General features: G+C 33.3%; 2 protein-coding genes across 7 annotated transcripts; both read left to right on the top strand.

The window, feature by feature from the left end:
• Positions 1-744: 744 nt before the first annotated feature.
• LOC108326480 (monodehydroascorbate reductase) lies at positions 745-4464 on the top strand. The gene is made up of 10 exons (XM_017560009.2): positions 745-903; positions 1286-1357; positions 2154-2205; positions 2465-2545; positions 2706-2824; positions 2898-3117; positions 3251-3369; positions 3458-3583; positions 3693-3833; positions 3978-4464. The coding sequence occupies exons 1-10, from the start codon at positions 856-858 to the stop codon at positions 4299-4301; spliced, it is 1302 nt and encodes a 433-aa protein (XP_017415498.1). The 5' UTR covers positions 745-855; the 3' UTR covers positions 4302-4464.
• Positions 4465-9089: 4625 nt separating this feature from the next.
• Positions 9090-13657, top strand: LOC108326683 (uncharacterized). Of its 6 annotated transcripts, none has more exons than XR_008247857.1 (7): positions 9090-9249; positions 9785-9939; positions 10031-10096; positions 10176-10209; positions 10299-12664; positions 12797-12881; positions 13132-13169. XR_008247857.1 is itself a non-coding variant. In XM_052875005.1 (7 exons), the coding sequence occupies exons 2-7, from the start codon at positions 9860-9862 to the stop codon at positions 13166-13168; spliced, it is 2067 nt and encodes a 688-aa protein (XP_052730965.1). In that variant the 5' UTR covers positions 9090-9249; positions 9785-9859; the 3' UTR covers positions 13169-13657. The 6 variants fall into 6 exon arrangements, 2 of the variants coding, with proteins under 2 accessions (XP_052730965.1, XP_052730964.1); XR_008247855.1 differs by having other exon boundaries at positions 13129-13169; XM_052875005.1 differs by having other exon boundaries at positions 10299-12063; positions 13132-13657.
• The last annotated feature ends 9598 nt before the right edge of the window (positions 13658-23255 follow it).

Below are 23255 nucleotides of genomic sequence, written 5' to 3'. Positions count from 1 at the left end.
TTATCTATAGTGTGATTTATATATATTTAGAGAGTATATACGTATATATACATAAAAGAAAGAAAGAAAAAAACTATTATTCGATACTAATTTAAACAATATTATGTATCCACATGTTCTACCTTCAATTACATAATTAGATTGATACAGTTCTTATATAAAAAAGAAGAAGCATATAATCATGTTTTTCAAAATGGAATATGCTGGTAATTTTATATTTCACAGATGTTGTTATTATAATTTATCTATTATATTGTAACATATACTTCTACTTACGTTTCTTTCTCTTCTTCTCATTGGTGTGATGGTTGTCTAAAAATCATTTTAAGAAGAAAAAAACTCTTGTAATTCTTTCAATCATTTTATCTCAGGTAGACGAATTTTTATTTTTACAAAGAAGAGATAAAATATTAATGCTTGAGACTACAAATGGGAATAATTTAAGGATAAACTATGACTTGTGTTTTTAAATTATATTAATCTATTAACTTTGCAATCATTATTATTCAACTAACATTCTCAGAATAAATTGACGGTAATAATATTTATTTGTCCTTTTATTTTATTTTAAGATTTTGTTCTAATATAATGTGTTTTTTAAAACAAGCAATTTTGTAATTTGTTAGTAGAAAATCTTGATAAGCCAGCGTGGTCATGTGGGAACTTATGAATGGTCAACGAACCTGCCACGCCAGCGAGATTCCTTTCACATTCACAGTGTGCGTTTCCCAAAATAACCTTCCAGACCTAATAAAAGGATCTGACCAATCACAATGAGACCGTTCATCTTTTCCTTACCAGTACCTCTCATCTCAGACACTCAACAGAGCTTCCAGCGTTTGTAATTTCACTTCGATGGCCAAGACCTTCAAATACATCATCGTCGGTGGAGGAGTTGCCGCTGTTAGTTCCTCTCTCTCTCTTTTCATCTTCGTTTTTTCACCGTCACATCGTGTTTCCACTCTCTATCGGTTTTTACTTTCTACGATTCACTTTGAAATGCACTGATCGCGAAATTCTACTATAATTTACGTTTATCTCCGTGTTCTTCTTGATCCGTTTGGGTTTAGTAGTGGAATCGAATAATTGAGTTTTAGAATTCGTTACCGGAATGCAAATAGGTCGATTCGCATTTCCAGTGGCTTCCGTTAGCTCTTGAATTCTGTGAGCTTGGATTGCGCGATTACAGATTACGAAAACATATATCATCGTGAAGACTCTTTGATTTTTGTCTTGTTTTGATGTGTGGATGGATACTGTTGCTAATTAGTTTTCGAAATCGCAGGGTTATGCGGCCAGGGAGTTTGCCAAACAGGGAGTTAAGCCAGGGGAGTTGGCTATCATATCCAAGGAAGCGGTATATAGTTTATTCATAGATTATTAAACCGTGTTTTCTGCCTTTTATTTTCGCGAATCTTAGTAGTTCATTTCATAGTTCATGAAACAAGTTCAAAAATCATAACTGATTATGTGAAGCCTCTGTTATAGAAGATTGAATAGAGCAATGAAATAGCCAAACATTGAATGAGTAATGCCTATGCGATGTCTTCAGTAGAATTAAAATTGAACATTTGAAAAATATGTAATTTTTTTTATTTTATTTAATTATTCAAGCTTATCAAACTTTTCAATTTCTTTAAATGGTAAACATAAAAAATAAAAAAGGAAAAGCATTGAATTGTGCGATTCATATCAATGATATGGAATCACTCTGGTTCATCCATGTATAGTAGATTCTTCAAATGATATGAATTCTTGGATAGTGAAATCATATCGAGCTGTCACTCGAATAGTGAATCGTGTGATTCTAATAATAAAATGGATCTAACTCATATAAGTAGCAAATTACAATCTTGAACTGTACATCTTATAATTAATATAGTTGAATATTCGAATGAAAATGGTTCTTGTTTTCAGTTTAAAGTGTGAATTTTATTTAGATGTTATTGCTATTTCATTGAATGGTTATATCTATTGCAAGTTTCCAATGGCCAAAAAGGTAAAGCAAACTTCATGCATATTCTCTGGAGTATCTACGCTGAGGCTCTCCATAGATTATTCTTGTAAAATTTCGTATAACATTTTTAACCATTGAACCTGCTGCAATTACTTTTTGATTCATATTCCCTTATGTATTGTATATGTTCGCACAGGTAGCACCTTATGAACGTCCTGCTCTGAGCAAGGCTTACCTTTTTCCAGAGTGTAAGTTTGTAATGCTATTAATACCACCTCTTTTCTTCTCAATCCATTTATAGGTTTAATATTCGTAGTTAAAATGTTGTATTAGTTTTCTGTTAATTGTATCTCTTAAAATATATTGTTTTGTTGAGTTTAATCGAGCCTATGTCTGTTGTCTATCCTGTACTTTTCATCTCTGCTGAATTCTCCATTAAATTTAAATATCAGCTGGCCTTCTTAGTCTCATTGAGTATTACCTTGATGTCACAATTTGATTTTGCAGCCCCTGCTAGACTTCCTGGGTTCCATGTTTGTGTTGGAAGTGGAGGAGAAAGGTTGCTTCCTGAGTGGTACACTGAGAAAGGTGACTTTGGCTTTTACCCACATTATTTTAGTTCAGCCTTGTTACTTGATGGTGTTAGGAATCAATAGTTGACCATATATCAAGTGAAGGGAAAGTAGATGGAAGATTGGATCTTAACAGTTTTCTAATACAAAGTTACAAATTGTTCTCATGATTGCAGGGATAGAGTTAATTCTTAGTACTGAAATAGTTAAGGCAGACCTTGCTACAAAATCACTGATCAGTGCCTCAGGAGAAACATTCAGTTATCAGACTTTGATTATTGCAACTGGCTCAACAGTAAGGATGCTAGTAGATAGTAGAGATGTTGCATTGTCCCCGTTCGCCTCGTACTAATGTTAATATTTGCCAGGTTATAAGGCTGTCAGATTTTGGTGTGGAAGGAGCTGATGCGAAAAACATCTTTTATTTGAGAGAGATTGACGATGCTGACAAATTGTACGAGGCAATCAAGGCAAAGAAGAATGGGAAAGCTGTGGTTGTTGGGGGAGGATACATTGGTCTGGAGCTTAGTGCAGTGTTGAAACTCAACAATATTGATGTTACCATGGTCTACCCGGAGCCTTGGTGTAGTAAGTGGATGTTTCTTTTTACACCACCCACTCACATGTGTTACCCGCATGGATAGCATTCCTATATATATATATATATATATATATACACACACACACATATATGAACTAACACTGTTATTTGATGTTGCAGTGCCACGACTTTTTACTGCTGATATAGCTGAATTCTATGAGGGGTATTACGCAAATAAGGGCATCAATATTATTAAAGGAACTGTTGCTGTTGGATTCACTTCTAATTCCGATGGAGAGGTATGGTTGCTTGTATTCTGGAACCCTGTCGTGGAATAGCATTATAAAGTTCGTAATCAAACTTAAGCATAACTCATCAACCATTCAGGTAAAAGAAGTCAAACTAAAGGATGGCCGAGTCCTGGAAGCTGATATTGTTGTTGTTGGCGTTGGAGGAAGGCCACAAACAGCCTTATTCAAAGGGCAGGTTGAAGAGGATAAGGCTGGAATTAAGGTGAGTGATAGCATATCCAGAGACTTGTTGACAGTGTCTAAAATGTTATCCTAAGTGAACAGTGATCCTTGTCATCAATATCAATAACATCATTTGTTTTTGGTTGCAGACCGATTCCTTCTTCAAAACTAATCTTTCCGACGTATACGCTGTTGGTGATGTTGCCACTTTCCCCTTGAAATTATACGGTGAATTGAGGAGAGTTGAACACGTTGATCATTCTCGAAAATCAGCTGAACAGGCTGTGAAGGTAAGACGCTTCTCAAAATCATTGCCCCATGCCCTCTCGATCGTGACATCCTGTATTGAAAGCATTAAATTGTTCCTTTAACCTATTTAGTAGATATATGCTTGTTGTCCTGTTTCTCACTCTATGATACGTGTTTTTATGTAGGCCATCAAGGCAGCTGAGGATGGAAAAACAGTTGAGGAGTATGATTACCTTCCATACTTCTATTCCCGTGCATTTGATCTATCATGGCAATTCTATGGCGACAATGTTGGTGACACAGTGCTATTTGGAGACAACAAACCAACGTCAGCAAAGCCTAAGTTTGGGTCATACTGGATTAAAGATGGGAAAGTTGTGGGGGCGTTTCTGGAGGGTGGAACTCCTGAAGAAAACAGTGCTATTGCTAAAGTTGCTAGGGCCCAGCCTCCGGTTGCGGATATAGACCAGCTTGCTAAGGAAGGCCTTTCCTTTGCTAGTAAAATATAATTGGTGTGTTAGGAAGGAAACGATGCTTGGTGATTTGCATAGATTGTATTTGAACTAGCTTCGGTTTACCTTTGATCATGTATTTCGGGAACTTTTTTCTTGTGTTTTTTTGTTTGAAATGTGATTGCCAGGGATATGTTTTACCGTATCTCTATTTCTTTTCTCTTGCAACTTTCTGGCTCTGCATACGCTTTCCACACTCGAGAAGCAGCAGCTATTTGAAGTGCAAGCCACAAAGCAAAACAAAAACGTAGAAATAAGATTTGGACAATGATATTTTAACAATTTTTTTTAACAACTTTTTGACAACATATTATCAAATCAATCACAATCTATTACATAGATTGTTGTAAAAAAGTTATCAAAAATAATTGTTAAAAAGACTTTTTCCATAAGATTTACATGAATTGCTGGATTTTATGCTTAGCCCAAGATTCGAAAATATTTGCATGTAAAACTGATTTCATGAACGATTGGTGTCTTAGTTGTCTCACTTTCATTCATTCTCATGGGAGGAGTATTTGTCATATTCCTACTCAATAAGGATATTTTGGGTGACAAAATTCTCCCCCTTCAATTTTGTGTCACCAATCACCATTGTATAGAATTGTGATGTATGTAGCCGAAGACATTTGGTTGTTAACTACAGTATTAAATTAAGTTACTTAAGAACATGACATGATATAGTTCATTAGGTTCTTAATATCATATACTCTCTAGTTGACATGAGGATAGTTGGATACTTTATGAAGTATGGATCATCTAATAGAACACTAAATATCGGATATTATGATTTTTATATCAACATTTACATCTATTTTCTGATAACAATGTTGTTCATTAAGTCAAGATACCGTTTGTCAGTATTTTCTTGTGATTGTTAAGGATATTCGTGCATTGAAAGACTTAACCAAAAACAGGTGTAATTTTTCATAGGTAAGTTGGTCATTGAGTTTCTGGGCCAATAGGCCTTTGACTGTGGCCTATTCGGATGGAGCCATGGTCAATAAGGTATGCCTATAAATATTATTTTAATTGTAGGTTGATTTTACTTTTTGTATTAATTTAATTTTGATTAAAATTTCTGACAAAGTACCAATTTAAGAGTCAGAGAATCTTTTACTAACATTATCATTCAGTAGTAATGGAGAAGTTTAACAGAATAGTAGTGAAGAGTTCATAAAGTGAAAGAACACTTTGAAAAGTATGTTCAATTATGGAAGAATGAAATTCACTTACCATCTTTTAATTGTCACGAGATTATAGTGGTTTGGCCAATTTCAAACATAAGTGTCTTTTGATCCAGGACACCAACATAATTAGCACAAATATTTTTTTTCTCGAGCAATTAATAATTAAGTATTGAATGTTAATGTATTAACGCTCCATTCAAACTATAAAATTATAAATATTTAGTTGTTCACTACAAATAAAGAGATAAAAATAAAGGATGTGACAAATTAAAGTAAAAAATATTAGAGTTTTGTTTCATAAATTCACCCACTCCCTTAAATTGCCTAAAAATAATCTTTGATAAATTTTCAATAATATAATAAATTCATTAAATAATTTAAATTTTAATTCTTTATACAAATAAATCTAAATTAATTTTCTATAATTTCATTTTTACACGTTAGAACCACTCAATCAAGAAGTTTATAAGATAATTAATTGAAATATATCTATTCCGAACACCAATTTCAATTAGGTTTTCTTCGCAACCACATATGTTTAGAATTACTTTTCAATGTGAATCTAATATCAATTAATAAATTAAGGGATCAAACTAATATAAATCTTGAGTATAAAAACACAATATAATTGAAATAATTTTTTATAAATTCAAAATAAGTATTTAAATGAGTTTAAGTTTCTTTACATCCAATTCTTATTCAGAGTGAACTTAGTCACTTATATTCTCATTATAGAACAATTTATAATGCGTGAAAGTAGTAAGAATTATATATTTATTTTTTCTAGCAAAAGTTATGTAGATTTTCCTTGGGTTTTTATTTGGAAGGATACTAAAATGTTCAAATAAAATATACTTAACAGATTTTTATCTTTGTAGCTCTTTGCTTAAGCAACCATCATGACTCAATTAATTAAAAATTATTCATTATATCTTGTCGCTAGATTGTGCTCGTTTAAGCGAGAAAATACATGTTTTAGGAAAATCTTCGGTGATATTTTAATTAAATGTTATTTCTTGACCAAATTTTAATTATTTTATTTCACTCTCAGTGAATCATTGATATTGCTTCATTTAATAACAAAGATAAAAAATCTAAAATATTTTTTTTTAAAATAATAAAAGTCCCAAAGCATAATATATGTTCAATAATTATTGTTAAAAACACACTTTTTAAAAATACAATTATTAAACACCTACAACTTAGAATTTCTCTTGCCTAAAGTAAAGGAAGGAAACTATTATAAAAGAAAGTAAGAAAAAACATTTATCAAAAACCTTGAATGAGAATTTATTAACAAATATGACTATCATGTTATAAAAATAAACATTACTTTTCATAAGTCTATCATAAAAAAATGTATCATATAAGTACTTCTTTCTTAATTACATTGAATACCTGTAAATAAATTTAAATTCTAATGTTATCCTATTCTTAATGTGTGTGACATTTGCTTTTTCATTAAGCTTAAATGTAGTATTTTTGGATTATATATATATATATATATATATATATATATATAAAATAAATAATTAAATGTGATATCATCATTATATTTTATTAATTAACTTTATAAAGTGATCTAATTAAATAAATATGACTAAGTATTATGTAGAGACCAACAATAATTTTAATTTATTGAAGGGATCAAATTATAATTATTGAAACTAAAGAAAAGTAATCATGAGAGATTACATAAGGGATCTTGGTTTCCATATGTTACTACACGTATCACTCTAGTTTCTTTCTTTTTATCTCCATTAAAAGAGAAAATACAGAGAGAATCTAAGGTGCTCTACAGAGAGATCAGAGACCAATTGAGATTGCTTATTAATTGTTCTCAATATGTAATCATTCATGTATCTTCCACTTTACTATTTTAAGAGATATTGAAAACTGTTCTTTTAAGGGGTATTGGAAACCGCTCAATTATAATAGTTTATTGCTCTTAATTATTGATATGTACTTCATAAATTCTAAGTTATAAAAAATATTTAGTTCAAATAAATAACAAAGAATAATTCATATTATAGTAAAAGATGATTTCAAGTTTATAACATTTTTCTACTTGAATCATGTGAATTAGAAAACATGTTTTGTTATGCAACTTCTTATATTGATCCTTTAACCTATAAGCTCATCAAGTATTTCTTGTTATATATCAACTTCTTGAATGTACTTATTCCTTCCTTGATAAATATGTTTCCAACTCTCATGGTAGCAATTGTTGGCTTTGTCACAAAATAGTGTTATAAAATATAGTCAAGTGTAAAAAAAAAACGTTTTTAAAATTTTCTAATATGTTTAGTTTTTTAAAAAATACAAAGTTTTTAAAAACATAATAATATTTTAAATTTTTTTTTATACAATTATAAACTTCAATTCTAAAATAATCAAAACTTATACTAGTATGTTATATTTAAATAATAAAAACGTATATTGATATAATTTTGATTATTTAAAGAATTAAAACCTATATCTTTCTAAATAATCTAAAATTATTATTTGTCATACGTTTTAAAATATTTAAACAACTAAAGACTTAAGATATAGACAACTCATATCTTTATTATTATTATTAAATTTTTAATAATATTATTTTATATTTACAAAGAATCAATAAATTGACTTAACAGAAATATATTGTAATATTATCTATTTCATTATATAAAGATAATACATTCAATAATTTCCTTTAGTGTCGACTTTAATAATGTTATCATTATATATATATATATATATATATATATATATATATATATATATATATTTAAAAAAATAGTTGAATTGAAAATAAGTGAATATTTTTTTTAAATAAACCATTACATATTTCTTCAACATTATTATTATAAAATTCTATATATTTCTTAATTGTATCATTTTAACATTATTGTTGCAAGATTATATATACTTTGAAAATTTTATTATTTTAATCTAAAAAAAAATTGTGAATTCATGTATTTTCATCAATTATTATTATATCATTTTAGATATAAAATAAATTATACTCTAATAGATAAAGTGTATGAATTTATAGCAAAGTTCTTTGTACGATAGGAGAAAAAAAAGAGTAATATTTGAGAGATAACAATTAAATTATCAAATTTGAAAAGATAAAAATATATTCAAATTAAAAAAATAATTCAGTTTCCTTAAAAATAACACAGAAAGATAAAGTTAAAACAGGAAAAAATAAAATACATATTTAAATTTAAGATAAATGGCTAAATAAGTTTTTAACATCTTTTAAAACTCCTTGTTTGCATTTAAATTGATACTGATATATATGATCATCTCAGTTAAATTCTTTAATTCAAAAGTAATAAAACATGAAGATAAAATAATATATTTATTGAGTAGGTATAATATTTGTTTTGTTTTAGTACTTAATAAATCATAAAATCATGAAATTCTGATTTTAGTTTATAATTTTTTTATTCGTATCTTATTTATATTATATTTTAACGTTAGTTTTTAAATTGATTCCTATAATATTTTTATATTTTTCTTTTGTTTCTTAACTTCCTATGATCATGTTTAGGTAATACAGATAACAGAAAAAATTTAACATAAATCATAACAGTGTATGACTATGCATTTCAATTAACACAACATATTAATAGAAATGACACATCAAATATAAGAGAGTGAACGCAGCCGTTTTTGTTCCATCTTCACCGGCGACGACAACTACACAATCATCTTCACCGGCGACGACAACGGCACAATCATCTTCACCGCTCACAACGATTCAGGTACTCCAATCTTCATAGCAGTTTCTAATTTCATTTGGGGTTTTGTTTTGCGAGAGTTGTTTGTGTTTGCGATTGTTCTTATTCTCGTGATGGTTCCTGATTCAAGACTGTTCTTTTGTGTTTCAATATAGTTATATTCCCATCCCCCGTAATCCCCTTCCCTGTTTCAATTTAGTTTCTGTTCTGTTCTCTTCGTTTGAAGTGATGGTACGCAAGTGACTGTGTATTTGTGGCCTGCAACAAATCTCTCATTTCACTGAATGAATTATATCATTCCCAACACCTGTAGGGATTTAGAAAAATGGTATTTTAGAACTGAATGGGATGTTACAACACCTGGCTAAATAAAATTTCTTATAATCTTCTATTCACTAGGCTACACCTCTCGGAATATAGAGGCATAATTAGTGTTAAAGTTATTCTGAAAAACCTGAAATACCGCATGGCCAAATTATTATTCAAATTGACTTCCTAGATAAAGGGTCAGGTAATTGTGTTGCATTCTAATCTAACTTAGTTTTTTTTTTTTCTGCAGAAGCTCTTGACAAAGGAGAGACATCACACTTAATTTCATTCTATTTTTCTTTGGTTTGATCAGTACAGTTAAACAATGAAGTTTGATAGAACAGATGCTCTGTCAATTTTGTCACAAATTAAGCGTCAGGATAAACAGATTAAACTTAAGAGTAGGTAAGATACTCATTCTAGTATCGAGACCTTATTTTTTTTTTTGTTTTTTTTTGTGTTATATTTTAACTATATCAATCTGAAATTGGTGCAGATGGTTACTCGGCATTCCTCCCACAAGATATGAGAGGAAGAAGTTGAAAAAATATTTCAAAAATAGGTTAGTGCGTCATTTGTTCAATGATTTTTGCCCTAGGTTTTCACTCTAATGACATTTTATTTTTCCTTTTGATCAATAGGTATTTATCTGAGTCCTTGATCAGAGAAGACGATGTAAGTATTACTATTTCTTTATATTTATTGTAACTATGGTTAGTTGCATTACTATTTGAATGATAAATTGACAATCTAGTAATTGTCAGATGTTTTATGAGTCAGTAAAAACTCATCTTGAAGATGCCGTTGGAGAACACTGCTTTGAACAAGAGAACGATATTCCTAAGGGGGATATGGATTTGATTCAAACACTGAACATGAAAAGGTTGATATCACCGTTGCTTGATAATTTGACTACCAAGGGTCTCTATCTTCTCGCTATGATAGTTACTGGTGGTTCGTTTAAGTCTGAAGTAACACGTTGCAAAATGAAAAGGGTTATCAAGGATTCTCTTTCGAGTGTTCTGGGCAGCAAAAGCCGCCATAACCATCTGGATACTTGTAAACAAATCTTTTCACTTCTCAACAATCCACAAAATTTTCGAGACAGGTGTGAGCCTTTGGGTGCATTGAGATCCCTCTCTTATCATGCTGCGGCAGAAAAGGTATTGCACAGGCTTCAAAACTTGCCATCTCAGACCTTGATTGCAATGCGTAGAAAACTTAAAGGAGTGAAAGCACCAGTACCGCAGTTACAACCCCGCAAGCATGGATGGGCAAGAGACCATCTAATCAAGCTAGTGAAGAAGATCAGTATGGAAATGCTTTCAAAACTTGATAGAGAAAGTGAGTTGCCAGAGCCATTAGCCAAAGCTATGGCAGTAGCAGACTTATCACTAAAACTCACAACTGGTTCTCATAACATGTTTTCAAAAGAATTTTATCAATTCTCACCTGAGGTGAAGTCCTTGCAAAGTGATATTATTAAGGCTATATGGTCTGTTAAGAAAGTAACGACAGTGCCAGAGCTAAGCAATTTACAGCTTCTCATAGAACCAAAGGCTACAATATCAAACCGGTGCATCCGGACAACTTTTGTAAATTTTTTAACTGAATTTCTTTTTGAGTGCAGTGATATGGATAGTGTTCCGAAGTCTCTATCACAGACCCTAGATGTTATTAACAGAGGTCCTAATAATGGTGGCTTGCACAATGTATTATTCAAAAAGAAGTATATTGAGGAAGAAGTTGACTGCATACTAAACATTAGTGCTTTGACAAAACAAATTGTTTTGGATTTGTTGCCTGATGATAAATTTGATAAAGACTTTACTGATGCTTACATGGAGCAATTAGAAGAAAGTGATGACAGTGACAGCGACGAGGATGGTGGTAGTCAACTTCAGGAGGACATACGATTCGGAAATGGATCATTTGATTCAATCGATACATGCAATGAAGCAGAAAGTATTGGAGATTTTGTGCCATTTGAGTTCCTTTCTTCTACCATCAAAATTGAGGAGAATGTTTCATCTTCCCCACTTACAGTTAGTGATAGGTTGAATAGTGGTTCTGAACGACTTCAACCTAATAAATGTTGTAGTGTAAATTTGGAATCTGAATTTCACAATACTACACATAACATGTTAACTGACCAATGCCAAGGAGAAAGCACAGAGCATTTTAGTAAATTTATGGCTGGCAAAAACAATAATTCTTCATTTGTTTCACCTGACAGAGAGTTGGATGAAAAGGTTGTAAAGAGAAATCATTTGTTTGAATCTGTTACTAAAATAGCTGCAACGGACACAACTAATTTGTTTTCTGAAGAGAAAGAACCTGTGCCTACTAAGCACGGTGCATGCAAAAACCAATACCTTGCTATCCAAGATGCTTGTGATAAGACAAGTATGCTTGCATATAGTCTTGTAGGTCGAATGTTGCATGAGTTTGTCAAAACTGAAGGCCTAGATTTAAATATGAGCAAGAGTTTATACCTCAACCGTAATAATCTCATTGAAGATGTTGAAGGTATTGAAAGTTTATGCTATTTTACCTATTATAACCAAAATATATATCATGCTATGTCTACCAATTTAAAGATGTTGTTTGATCATATTGCTACTGTACATTGTATTAAAAGTAAATTTCATTCTCTGACAAGATTTTGTCCTTTGTGAAACTTGAACAAAGTAAAACATGTCAGTATACCTTTCTTTATTTATTATTGAATGAAATGTCATTTGTGTCACCCACAGAAACTGTATCTTTTTCCTAGAACCATGTCTTTTCTTTTTTTTCGATTTTCTTGCATGTTCTCAGTTCATCGTACATACTAATGGTAAAACTGTAATTTTTTGTAAAGCCTAAGATTGTTTCATTCATTGAATGCATAGTAGTTTAGCCACGTAATGTTTGCAAATAATATGTTGCATATCTTCATGGACTATTGCTGATTCCTTACCACAATATGTCTGATTTCAAATCCCACTGACTGCATGGCTGGATACTATTGAATTTGAGATGATGAAAATTGTTAGATGCTTTTTCTGTAAGCCAATGCAAGAGAGATGGAGCGATGAAAATTGGGGATCATCTTGCTTTGTATTCATAATGTTTGCCTTGTGCATAGGTTTGTGATAAACATCTAGTGCTTTGGCATACATCTATAAATTATGAATATAGACATTTGATAGGTTGAATCAAATACTCTGCTAGTATCATTGTGCAGTCTAAATTGATTAACCTGTTCTATTACATGCAGATATAGAAGAGCAGTCATCATCTGGGAAACATGCAAGAGATTTTGTTCAAGTAATTGAAGAGTTGATTCCTTCCTTTCCAAATAGGTATTTGGTACATTCTTCAAATATGATTACATAACTTAATAGTGTTCTATTTTAACGTGCATGCTTCTTTTCCTAGATAATCCGTTTAGTTGAAAACTTGTTACTTGCTTTATTCATTGCATGGTGTGGATTACCACTCAGATTCAAGGCAGATATATTAGATGCTTACATAGGAATATAAATGCATAGTAAAAATCCAAAATTATGTCTCTTTAACTACGAGTAACTCGTGCTTTGGACACTGCAGTAGCATGGAAAGACTGAAGATTTTGATGGGCTTACAATAATGGAACTCAGGGTATCAGGTTCAAACATTTTCAAATGTTTGACCCAACTGTGAGCTTGCTTGGTGTGAGCTTTACCCTTCCCTCCAAGGATTTTTTTTGTCACAAATGGATTCTCTGCCATAACAAAAAGAGCTCGCCACAGAGGAATCTTATAATTTTAAGCCTCCATCAATTCTTGCTACAACGGATGGATAGCCTCGTCATCGAGTTTATTGCATCGCCGTAGTTGTTGAGAAGAATGGAAGCACCTTGGTGTAAGTGTTGTATGCTTTATTTGAGTACTTTTTGGTGCGAAAATTCAACGAGCTGGGACGTGCTGGAATGTTTTAGTGTGCGGCATTTAAAGATAACATTACTTGCAATATGTCATTGTGAAACAGCCCTTATATATTGGTAGAAGAATGATAGTCTGTAATTTGAATGTAAATTTCTGGAGAAAGATTGATAGTCTGTAATTTGAATGTAAATTTCTTTTACATTTTCTGTTTTACCATTTACCATTTTATTTCTACTCTGATTTTGAATCGGTAGAAATCTGAATATAGAACAGTCTGACAACAAAAATAATTTCTTTCTATCCATCTGTCAAATGTTCCTAAATCGAAACGTGTTGGAATTTGATCCAAATAATTTGAGGATACAAATTTCAAAAAGATATTTTCAAATTTGTTAAAAAAACTTATAATAAAAAGTTACAATAATTTTTCGAATAATGATTTTGCATCAAGTTTTCCCTTATCATATAAAATAAACTAAACTAAAAATTTCAACCTTTGGGGTATTGTAATTGTTCCAACTTTAATGTTTAATCCTTTTTATCATCTTTTTTTAATAATGTTAAATCACTATAAATTGTTAATTAAAAAAAACATATAAAATGTTATTATAGTATCTAAACATAACTATAAGATCAAAAGATGTATTCTAAGAGTTCTATCATTCTGAAACTAAAAGTAATATATACTAGAGCCTTACACAATATATATATAAACTAAGCATCAATCACCACTGCATCTAATGAATGTAGAATTACCTTTTTCTAGTTCCAAAATAAAAATTCTCATTTTTCGATCCTGTTTAAAAGAACTAAAAAAAAGAAATAATTTGAATTTTTATTTTTCTAGTTCTAAAAGTTTAAGTGAAAAATTCAAACTGTTTGTAAATATCGTAATAGAAAAAGTAATTTTGAAATTATTAGAAAAAGTATAATATCCTCACAAAAAAGAAAAACAACTTTATCCTTCTTTTATTCAATGGAAACCAAAAAACTCGATGAATTGAGAAAACAAAACAGATTAACAATTTGGAAGAATAATTGAATAATTTCTTAAACAACTTTTTCAATTCAATCCATAAAGTTGAAAAGTTGTGTATTAAGAAAAAAGTTAAACCATTTCTGCGGTTTTTTTTTTATTTTTTCAAATAGGTTACTTATTTTTTTTTCTTTCAACTGAGTCTCTAAAATTGAAAAATTGAAACAATTGACTCCTTTAGTTAAATTGAGTTAATGATGTTAATTTTCTCAACTGTCAGTTTGACATGGAATATTTTAATTACGTGGTCATTATGTTAGATTACGTGGCATATGCAGAGCATGTTACGTGAAATATATAATTAAAAAATATATTCCGTGATTTGATGCTGCAGGAGAGCTGTTTCTCACGCAGCACAGTAGCGCCACCATAACCGCCGCCGACGTGCAACCAAACTCTGGCCACAACCACGCCATCCTTCGCAATGCGAACTCGCCGCCATCAGCACCGTTCAAGCTCAAAACACACAACCATGGCAGCCTTCTCCATCATCCTTCTTCACGCCATGAAACCTACACACAGTAAAGCTTAGAAATCGCGAAACCCTCAAACGCTAATCGTGAGCGTCATTGCGACACTATTTAATCTCCATCAATGCAGAACCCTAAATCGTGTTTGAGCTCTCCAATTGCATCTGAATCGCAAACCCTAGTTGCGCAAAACCCAAAATCGTGAACTCCTTGTGTCGCCGCGAGATCATGGCGTGAGAGCTCCAACGCCTTTGTTTCTCCCTCCTCAAGCAATTGTGAAAATCAACGCATCCTTCATCTCCGCAAGTCTCCTTCACAAATCCACCAACCTGCAAACCCAAAGACATCACAAAACACAGAAACAAAAACCTGTTGCGAGTTCAATTCTCTCACGCAAACAGAAACATGAGAAAACCCCATATCTCGAAGGAGAGGCCCTAGGAGACACTGGACTCCACTATAATATAGAACTCTATGAACCCGAGATTTATTGTGTCTTTAATCTCGAACCCAATTTGATTTTGGTAAACCCTAATTTGGTGATGCTTACTTTCATATTTCAGAAAGCTTTTGGGTTTTATGAACCCTAATTTTGTGATGAACCTTGAGCATCAATCACTAGGGTTGAAGATGATGAAAGGTAAGGTTGAAGATGATGAACCCTAATTTGGGTTTCAATTCTCAGGAACTTTTTTTTTAATTATATATTTCACGTAACTTGCTTTGAATGTGCCATGTCATTAAATTAATCCACTTCACACTGACACGCCACCAAAAAGTTAACCCGTTAACCCAATTTAAAGACCGGGTGTAAGACCTTGAAAATAGTTGTAATTAAGATGCTAGATTATTTTAGAAATATAGAAATTTTTTTATGTATAAATGCTACAGTAAAATACGTATAATACTACAGTGAAACATGTACAATGCTATAGTGAAATGTGTACAGTGCTATAGTGAGAATACCTCGTGAATAATGTGTTGCTATAGTACTGCTGCAGGAAAAATGTAGTACAAGCTACAATACTGCTATAGTGAAATGTAGTACAACTATAGTACTGCTACATTGAAATGTAGTACAACTACAGTAACCTTAACTTCAACTATAAATAGGGGTGAGAAAATCAAGTTTTTCACAAGGAGAGTGAAACTGAACAAGAGTTTCGTAGAAAATAAGGAGATTTTAGGGCTAGAATCTGAGTTGTAGAGAAGGTAGAAAGAGCTCTTGAAGATGTGCTCTTCATCCAGAAAATCAGGTAAGAGGAGCTAACCTTTCTATGCTTTTATGTTAATGACTTAATATTGTTATATGACTATCCATGCCTTGACTTTTTGTGTATGTCTATGTGTTGGTTGTATAATTATTTATGTCTTGAATTTATGTGTTAGTATTGTTAAGGAAAAACTATGTCGTTATTTTGAATCTATAAATAAGAAATTTGTTAAAAACTAGTTGAGGAACACTTTGGCTAGGAAAGACTTGGTACTTAAGTTGTTCATTGGGACACACTTCTCTTCCCTAGAAGTCTACTCGATGAATTTTTAACTTAATTCTTATTGAACATATTATGTACTGCTAATTTATTTTGTAATATACTCAATTGATATGAAATCTGTGATGAATGCTTTTTATTATGTTGAATATGTGACCTATAAAAATGTTGGGATAAATACTCAATCAAATTGTGAAATTTAAATTTTTGATCATGTTTTCCATTTTTGAAGTTACCTTAGTGTTGATAGGGGGAGCAATGTGATCGCAGAACCCAATCCCTGTTATGTTGTTTTTGATGATGACAACACATTAATAGCAACAACACATGAATGTTGTCATGTCACAACAGAAAAATGTTTCTGTGTTGTGTTATTCATATGTGGAATATGTACATGCTTACTATTAGTGCCGTCAAAATGGGTTGAAACCCATGAACCAACCCGGCTCACCACGGTTTGAGCTGGGTTGAGTTGGGAAAAAATGCAAAATTTTTGATGCGAGCCAATTTTGACCCGGCTCACTAAGAATCCGGCTCACACGGGTTGAACCCGTGGTGGGTCGGGCTGGCTCACCAACCCACCTTTTTTAAATTAAATCAAATTAATTAAATTAATTAAATTAATTAAATTAATTATTCAAATCCTCACTAGTGCAGCGAAGGGAAACAACCGCGGTTGTTTTTGTATATACGTCGCGATTTTAGAACCGCGACATATATGGGCGAGGTAAAAAGTCTGGGACTTTAGGCCGCGGTTACAACCGAGGTAATAACCTGGGGATATGACAACGGTTCTTTCTTGAACCGCGACCAAAACCCCCTTTTTTTTAAAAAAAAAAATTTCGTGTAACCTTTGGCCGCGTTCCAACCGCGGTAAAAACCTGGGGATATGACAGCGGTTCTTGCTGGAACCGCGGCCAAAACCTTTTTTTTTTTAATTTTTGTCTAACCTTTCTACCTCGGTTTTGGCCACAATCGCGGCCTATTCTCTTGCAATTTTTTTAATAGCAGGTCTGTTTTTGTGATATCCACTATCACAAAAACAGACCTGCATAACAATATCATAACAACACAGATTCAACAGATTCAACACAATAGTCAATACTTACATCACATAATGTACAAAGTCTAATAACTATAAATCAACATGTTCTAATGTATTTTAAATCTAATAACTATGAACTATTATATAATCTAACTAAATGTTTTGCAATTGTCTTCCTCAAGAATGTAAGTGGCTTCTTAGGAATTGGAGTAGGAGTCTTGAATCTCTGCACAAGACAATTGTTATTAATTAGTGTATATGAATTCCAAATGTTGGAGAAAATCAAAATTCATTAATTTTAAATATTACTGTTTCCCAGCCTCTTGTGATATGGGCATGAATAATGTGGGTCATCCAATACATTACATAATATCCACACTTATATGACCCAGTCTGTCTGTTACACTACAATATATCATCACAGTTGTAAATAGTTAGTCACAATCATTAAAACAAAACAACTATAAGAAAGTATGGCTTTAGCATATGTTAAACCTTGAGAGCAATCCATGCAAGCTTTCTACTGTTAGCAATTGATCTCCCAACCAACATCATACTTGCTGAAATAGAACTATATATAAAAGAAAGGTTTTAGCATTCATTTATATAACAATGAAAGTCCAAACATTGAGGTTCTTACCAATCAACTACTTGTCTGAGATGTTTGGGAGGAGACTTGTGCAATGAGCAGAACCACAAAGCATAACTCTCCTGTACAAAAATAACAAGTAGCTGCCAATGACGCTTGAAATTCATAATAACTTAATTATTATATATTAAAATCACGTATGAAACTTTATTATGTTAACAAAGTTCACTTACCCAGATATATAAGGAATAAAAATTATCTTCTTCCCGCTTGCAAATTTGCTTGTGAGATATGTTGTGATCTCATCAAAATCATTTGTTTCGTGAATGACTTGGGGATCAATGAACCCATAGACATCATTGTACCCCAAGTTGTTATTGACACCAAACATATACCTGAAATAAAAAGTTACCTTTGATATAAGTATACTTGATATATAAATCAATTTTATATAAAAAATTGCTCATAAACTTACATCATCCATAGTTGAACTAATGTAATATTCAACTCTTCTGTTCCCGACGCAAGCTCTTTGACATCTTGGCTATGCAGGTATATTGGGACCTCAGAACCTCTCCCAAATACATTAGCATCATATTCAACCTCCAAAGGCTTATTTCCAATGATGTCAGCAAGTTGCTGCAATGCACCAAGAGGATCGTCCTCAGATAAACGAATCTTTTCCTGTGCATGCGTCTGTTGTTACATGGAAAAATAAGATAAGTTTTGACATCAATAACATGTAAACTTTAAAATTGAGAAGTGTAAAGTAGAATTCCATACCGGGGGGGGGGGGGGGGGGGGGTCAAAAACCGAACCAACCAAGTGTTTAGGCCAAGCGATAAAAGACTGAAATGTCTGTGCCACAGTGAAAATCTCATCTGTGGGCAGAGAAACTGAGGCATCTGCTATGATAATGTCGTCTATTGAGACCTTCAGCTCATTCAAATTATCAATTCAAACATTCAGTCATACATAATTATTCATATTCAACATACAAAAAATTAAAAATTAACAAAATGAAAATTAATAAACAGAATAATACAATCATACAATCAAACAACTAATAAGCATTCAAATTGTCAATTCAAACATTCAATCATACATAATTATTCATATTCAACCTACAAAAAATTAAAAATTAACAATATGAAAATTAATAAATAGAATAATACGAACCTGGGAGCATGAAAAACCACACAATAATGGAGAAAATGGAACAACCCGCGCTCTGAAACGGAACAAATTTCAAGAAAAAACACAATACCTACAATAAAACGTAAGTTTGATAATCCGAATCAATAAAAAAACGTATCAAACCAACCCAAAAACGAAAAAACTCTAGCGACCAAATCCAAATTTGATCGGATACAAACGTAGGTGATGAAAAATGAGGAAGGAAGTCCTTCTACAGTGATGACGGCGACACAACGGAGGCGTAAGGAAGAAGGGATAAAGTGGCGGCGACAGAGAGAAGTTGCAAAGCGAGATCGCGCTGGAGAAGACGAACTATTCATGCTTTTTTGAATTTTAACCCTGTACAGGGCTACTGTAAGGACCTCATTTTTTTTAAGTGGTAGGTACACCCACTTAATGCAATTATTGAAGTGCAATTATGAGGGGAGGGGAGAAAAGGAGAGGAGGCATTTTACGGGGGAGGCTTGGCAAAAAGAAGGGGGGATTATTGGCATGTGAGAGGGAGAGAGGGAAAGCAGCAGAGGGAGGGAACTCTTCTCCCGTGTCCAGCCGTCCAAAGGGCAACCATGGGAAGCTGTACAAACTCTGAAGGGCAGAGAGGAGGAGCTGGGTTGGGCATCTGGTGAGAGGGAAGTTCTTGCAGCCAGATCTGGAGAGAAAGGGGAGAAGTACTGAATTTGCTAAGAGATCTGGAGCTGTATGACTGGAGGAGATGGATCACAAATCTCACAAAGGAAGTCTTCAAAGAGGTAAGGGGAGCTGGATTACCTTCTTCAGATGTTTTATGTGTTAGGTGTATGGATTGAATTATGCATGGTTGGTTGTTTTGAAACTGCGTTGTGCTGTTTGGAATTGACTTGGATGAGTTTAAATTGTTATAATTGATCAATGGAAAATGATTTATGTATGAAACCTTGTATGCTTTGGGTTGGAAAGAAATCTGGAAATTTTGGGGTTGAAAAATGGGGTTTTTTGGGTTCTCTGGAATCTACGCGATTCTGCAGAATTCTGCAGAATGCGCGTACGTCCAATTCACAAAATTGGACGTTCGTCCCAACAGTGCTCGACCAAATAGTGGTCGGCCTAAAGCGTTCGGTTCTGAACGAACGTCCGCGTTCGTTCGTCTTAGTATGGGACGCTCGTCCAAACAGTGTTTGTCGAGCGTCCGTCCCAGTGAGCGTTCGTCCATTGAGCGTTCGTCCTTCCCAGCGAGCGTTCGTCCAGTGAGCGTTCGTCCTTAAGTTACATGTTAAGCGTTCGTCCGAATAGTTGAGCGTTCGTCCGAATAGTTGAGCGTTCGTCCGAATAGTTGGGCGTTCGTCCAAATAGTTGAGCGTTCGTCCAAATTGTTGAGCGTTCGTCCAGCGTTCGTCCTGGAGAGTGTAGCGTTCGTCCTTCCATATAAATGTAGCGTTCGTCCTTCAGTTTCACTGTAGCGTTCGCCCTTCAGTTTGAGTGAGCGTTCGTCCAATAGTGTCCAGTGAATAGTGCTCGTCCAAATAGTATTTTACAAATATGTTGAATTTTAAGTTCCTTTGCTTTTGGATTGAATTATGTGTACCAATGTTTGGAATATTATCTATGACATGAATTATGTGAATGTATGAAATATGTTGGAATTGTTGGGATAATATGGTGGTATCTGATTTTTCATAATTGGGGTTAAGGTTCAAAGTAACAAGTAAGTTATGTTATTTAAATATTTCGGTTGCAATTTATGAATGCATGTTTCATGTAATCCAGATTGGTTGAAAGGGTATGGTTATAAAAATGGTTTATGATGTAAATGGTTTCAAAAGAAATATCATGAGATTTAAAATGGTGGGATTGAATCGGAAATTAAGATCTCTCGGTGGGATCGGTTAGTGTATAGAATGAATGTAAGAGGCTTCCATATGGGGGGTTATCCCTACACTCCAACGGTCTTTCATTCTCACTTAGAGAGGATTGACGCGTGTGGTGGGAGTAGAGGGAGGTCCCAGGGTAGGCGCTATCACTGGAGGTCTATTCCGCGGTAACGGACTAACCTTGTGTATGGTCGGGTGAAACCCCTCGGCAATGGCTTTGCAAAGCAGTAGGGTCCATCACAAGTGCACAACCCGCCCCAGCTCTACATACATTCTAGTCCGGACGAGTCGGTCTATAAAGTAACAAGTCAGGGTATAAAGTAACAAGTATTGTAATGTTAGTCTACCATGTTTGAATGACTTTTGCATGTCGTGTAAGTAGGTGAATTGTGGTTTAATGAGTATGCTCTAATTGTTCTTTTATACGAAACTAAGTATGATTATATGAATTATCCATGCTATATGTATAACATGCTTTTATATCTAGCTCACCCTTGCATTGTTTTTGTTATGTGCTGTTTGGGTATGTTTCTTTGGCGATGATCATCCACTTGGATGGGAGCAGATGTTGTCGCGGAGTTTCCCTTGGAGCAAGAGCTGGAAGTTGCTGATGTTGCGGAGTAGTCTTCTTAGAATTTCCTGATTGAACACTTGTAGTGTTTAATCCTTTCAACTGTTTAAGTTTACATTTTCAGTTTCTTTTATTTCTGGATGACTGTAATTTCACATTGAATTACACGTCATACTCCGACTGTTCTCTATATTTGGATGTTAACGTCTTTATTATATAATATTGGTTATTATATAATCGGGATGTTACATTAATGGTATCAGAGCAGTTCGTCCTTAGGATGACCTTTGTGTTGTGGGTTTGCCGTGTCTTCTCTGTGAAGACTTGGGTGTAGATGGTAGGATTTACCATTTCTTTCAAGTCTATATTGTGAGGTGCGTATCTGACTAGAAGTTTTAAGAACAGAAAACGTCTTGATAAGAGTAATGAGGGTGCACACTCATGACTTTTACCGTAGATGATTTTCCTTTCTTAATTCTGAAGGTTTGAGGTAAGAAAGAGTTAGAGTTTCAGCGTTGTTTCCTGTAGTAATTCCTGTCTTGTTCTTGTTTTGTGGTAGTGTTTTGTGCTCTATAGTAGTATTGGAATGCATATTCGAGGGCAACTTGAGTTGTATATTTTTTTTGGAATTGGGTTAAGCCTTTGAGACAAGTTCTTGCCTTGAAGATAGGAGATTGAAGACTAAAAGTTAAGCTTCGGAGGACGAGGTAAGATATTGTAGTTTAGAAGAAATGTTATGGATGAAGAAAATTTCAAGAAAACAAAGTCAGAAGGTCAGATACCGTGTATTCCACAAGAAGAGTTGGGTTTGAAGGTTAGAATAAGATGAGCTTTGGGTAAGCATGGGTGTGACAAAGTTTGAGAGATCAATTTAGTTCAGTGTATCAGTAACGTCAGAAGTTAGAAGAAAGGGAAGTGTTGGTGAGCGACGGAGTAGCATTGGGTGAGATTTGTAACATGGACCAATATATCAGTGATGGTTGGAATCTGAATAAGAGAAGTGATAGATGGTTTGAAGCTTAAGTTAAGAAAGAAATAAGTAGACCACGGGAAATCGTTATTTTGATAGGAAATAGAAGAAGAAGGGTTTGAGGAACAATGTGTAAAACATAGAACGGATTTAAGGAGGGTGTAATAGAAGCCGGATCTCCAAGTTGAGGGAACATAAAGTGTGTGAGGAGAATTGGAGTATTATAGGACTGTGAGTTGAATAACCAAATGGAGTAGTTAAGCATTAATTGCTATTGGAGAATGCATAGTCAAGTTCAGAAGAGTGTTTCAAGATTAGTGGTTCATATAGAATAAAGGTTTGATCATTGGCTGAGATGAGAGATTTCAAATGTTGAAGGAAGGAGTACACCAGAATGCCAGTTTGGTAAGAAAGTATAAGGTCAGAGAATTAAGAGCACAGTGGATGAAGAAAAGAGAAAAAGGGTTTTAGAACAGATGATAAAGGGTGGATGTAGTATAAGTTGCTAAAGAGGGTATCGACAATGATCAGAGGAGTTTGGGTTGGTTGAGATGTTTAGAGTTATGAAGTTGCATGTTGTGATAAAGTTAAT

Source organism: Vigna angularis, chromosome 3, assembly GCF_016808095.1.
Source record: "Vigna angularis cultivar LongXiaoDou No.4 chromosome 3, ASM1680809v1, whole genome shotgun sequence".
NCBI lineage: Eukaryota > Viridiplantae > Streptophyta > Magnoliopsida > Fabales > Fabaceae > Vigna > Vigna angularis.
The sequence above is the reverse complement of the archived record's forward strand: the minus strand, read 5'-3'. Positions and strand labels throughout refer to the sequence as shown.